At 47.1% G+C, this 1,327-nt stretch overlaps 1 protein-coding gene across 1 annotated transcript in view; it reads right to left on the reverse strand.

Annotated features, from left to right (window-relative positions):
- The window catches only part of LOC119586232 (ETS homologous factor-like), an 8,153-nt gene extending 7,395 nt beyond the window's left edge, over positions 1-758 (reverse strand). Inside the window, exon 1 of the mRNA XM_037934935.1 lies at positions 57-758. Within this exon, the coding sequence (XP_037790863.1) occupies positions 57-329 (273 nt within the window). The 5' untranslated portion in view covers positions 330-758. The remainder of the gene's footprint in view (positions 1-56) is intronic.
- Between the last annotated feature and the right edge of the window lie 569 nt (positions 759-1,327).

A 1,327-nucleotide genomic window follows, 5' to 3' on the forward strand; every position in this document is an offset into this window, starting at 1 on the left:
GAAGCAGAAAGCCACTGAAAGTCATAGCAACACACACTACACTGGAGGCTCCTCACCTCTCCCCGCCAGTCGCTGACGCTGACATTCTGAAACGTTTCCAGGTGTGCGCCACGCTGTCTGGCTGCTCTGTCGTGTAGGCTTTGGCACTGGAGGTTCAGCTGTCCTGTGGAATAGTTGTCACTGCCACCATATGCTGCAGGGAAAGTGTCCATGCTGCCTAGGTACGTATGGTAGAGGCTGTCTATGTTGCTTGAGTGTAGGAGCGAGTCTTCGAAGCTGAGAGAGGATTCTAAGCTGTCAAAACTTGGCTCCATTTGTCGACTGTGCATCAAAGATTGTGGATAAAGATGGCGCCAGCGTCTCGTCTCGCCGGGGATGAGATTCTTTAAGTCTGTTCACTACCTCTGAACGATCTCTTCTCCCGCCCACAGAGAAAAAAACGATAACTAGAATTAAAAAAAAAAATACTTCAACAGAACCCGAAAAGCTCGAGCAAAGCGAGTGAGCGCGTCGCAAGGCACAGCTGATGGGAGTGAGCTTCGCTTCCAGACAGACCTGAGTTTTAAACCAGCCCCAGGTAATAAGGAGGGGAGCCCGCTGACGTCAAGCGAACCAAAATCTTCCGCGTCTCGAGTGCATGGTGGAATGGTCTTCGGCTGACTAAAACTCTCTCCCTAAGACTCCCGTATTCTTCCCGGGGAACACCCGCCGCTCACCTGTGACGTAAATGCAGTTTCTCGGTAAGGTACCTTGCACCTGTCGTGTTATTTAACACCGCCTTCTCCTAAAAAAAGGACACGAACCACAGGTCACAGGTTAAGACCACTCACTTGGCATGAGGATTACATCAGAGATAAAAGGGACCGAAGAGAATTTACATGTTTTCGATTATTTCACATTTACAAGTAGGTTTCCATATTGCTTAAAAGGAAAATTCCACATTTCGGCGTAACTCTAAGGATGCTAAACGCCACCCTTCACCTAATTGTCTCAAATACACAAATGTATTTTCGTCCTCTGCTTACATAAACCTGGCTCATTCTGCGTTTTTTCTCTCTATATGCACTACCATCTACCCATTGCTTCATATATACTGCCCTAGGTTAAGGTATGCCCATAGAGGCTCTTGGGTCATTCGGATATTTGACTGTGATTTGTATAATAATGCCAATGATTCGTTCTTTATGTATACCGTCGTCTCTGTGATATTAATACTATCGTCCTGGATATTCTTTTCTTCTTATATGGAAGGTATGAGGGATGGCAGATGCACAGGCACGCAGAGAGGGGGGAGGGGGGTCAAGCAGACTTGTTGGCAGCCATATCA

The sequence above is a fragment of the Penaeus monodon genome, chromosome 21, assembly GCF_015228065.2.
Source record: "Penaeus monodon isolate SGIC_2016 chromosome 21, NSTDA_Pmon_1, whole genome shotgun sequence".
Lineage (NCBI taxonomy): Eukaryota > Metazoa > Arthropoda > Malacostraca > Decapoda > Penaeidae > Penaeus > Penaeus monodon.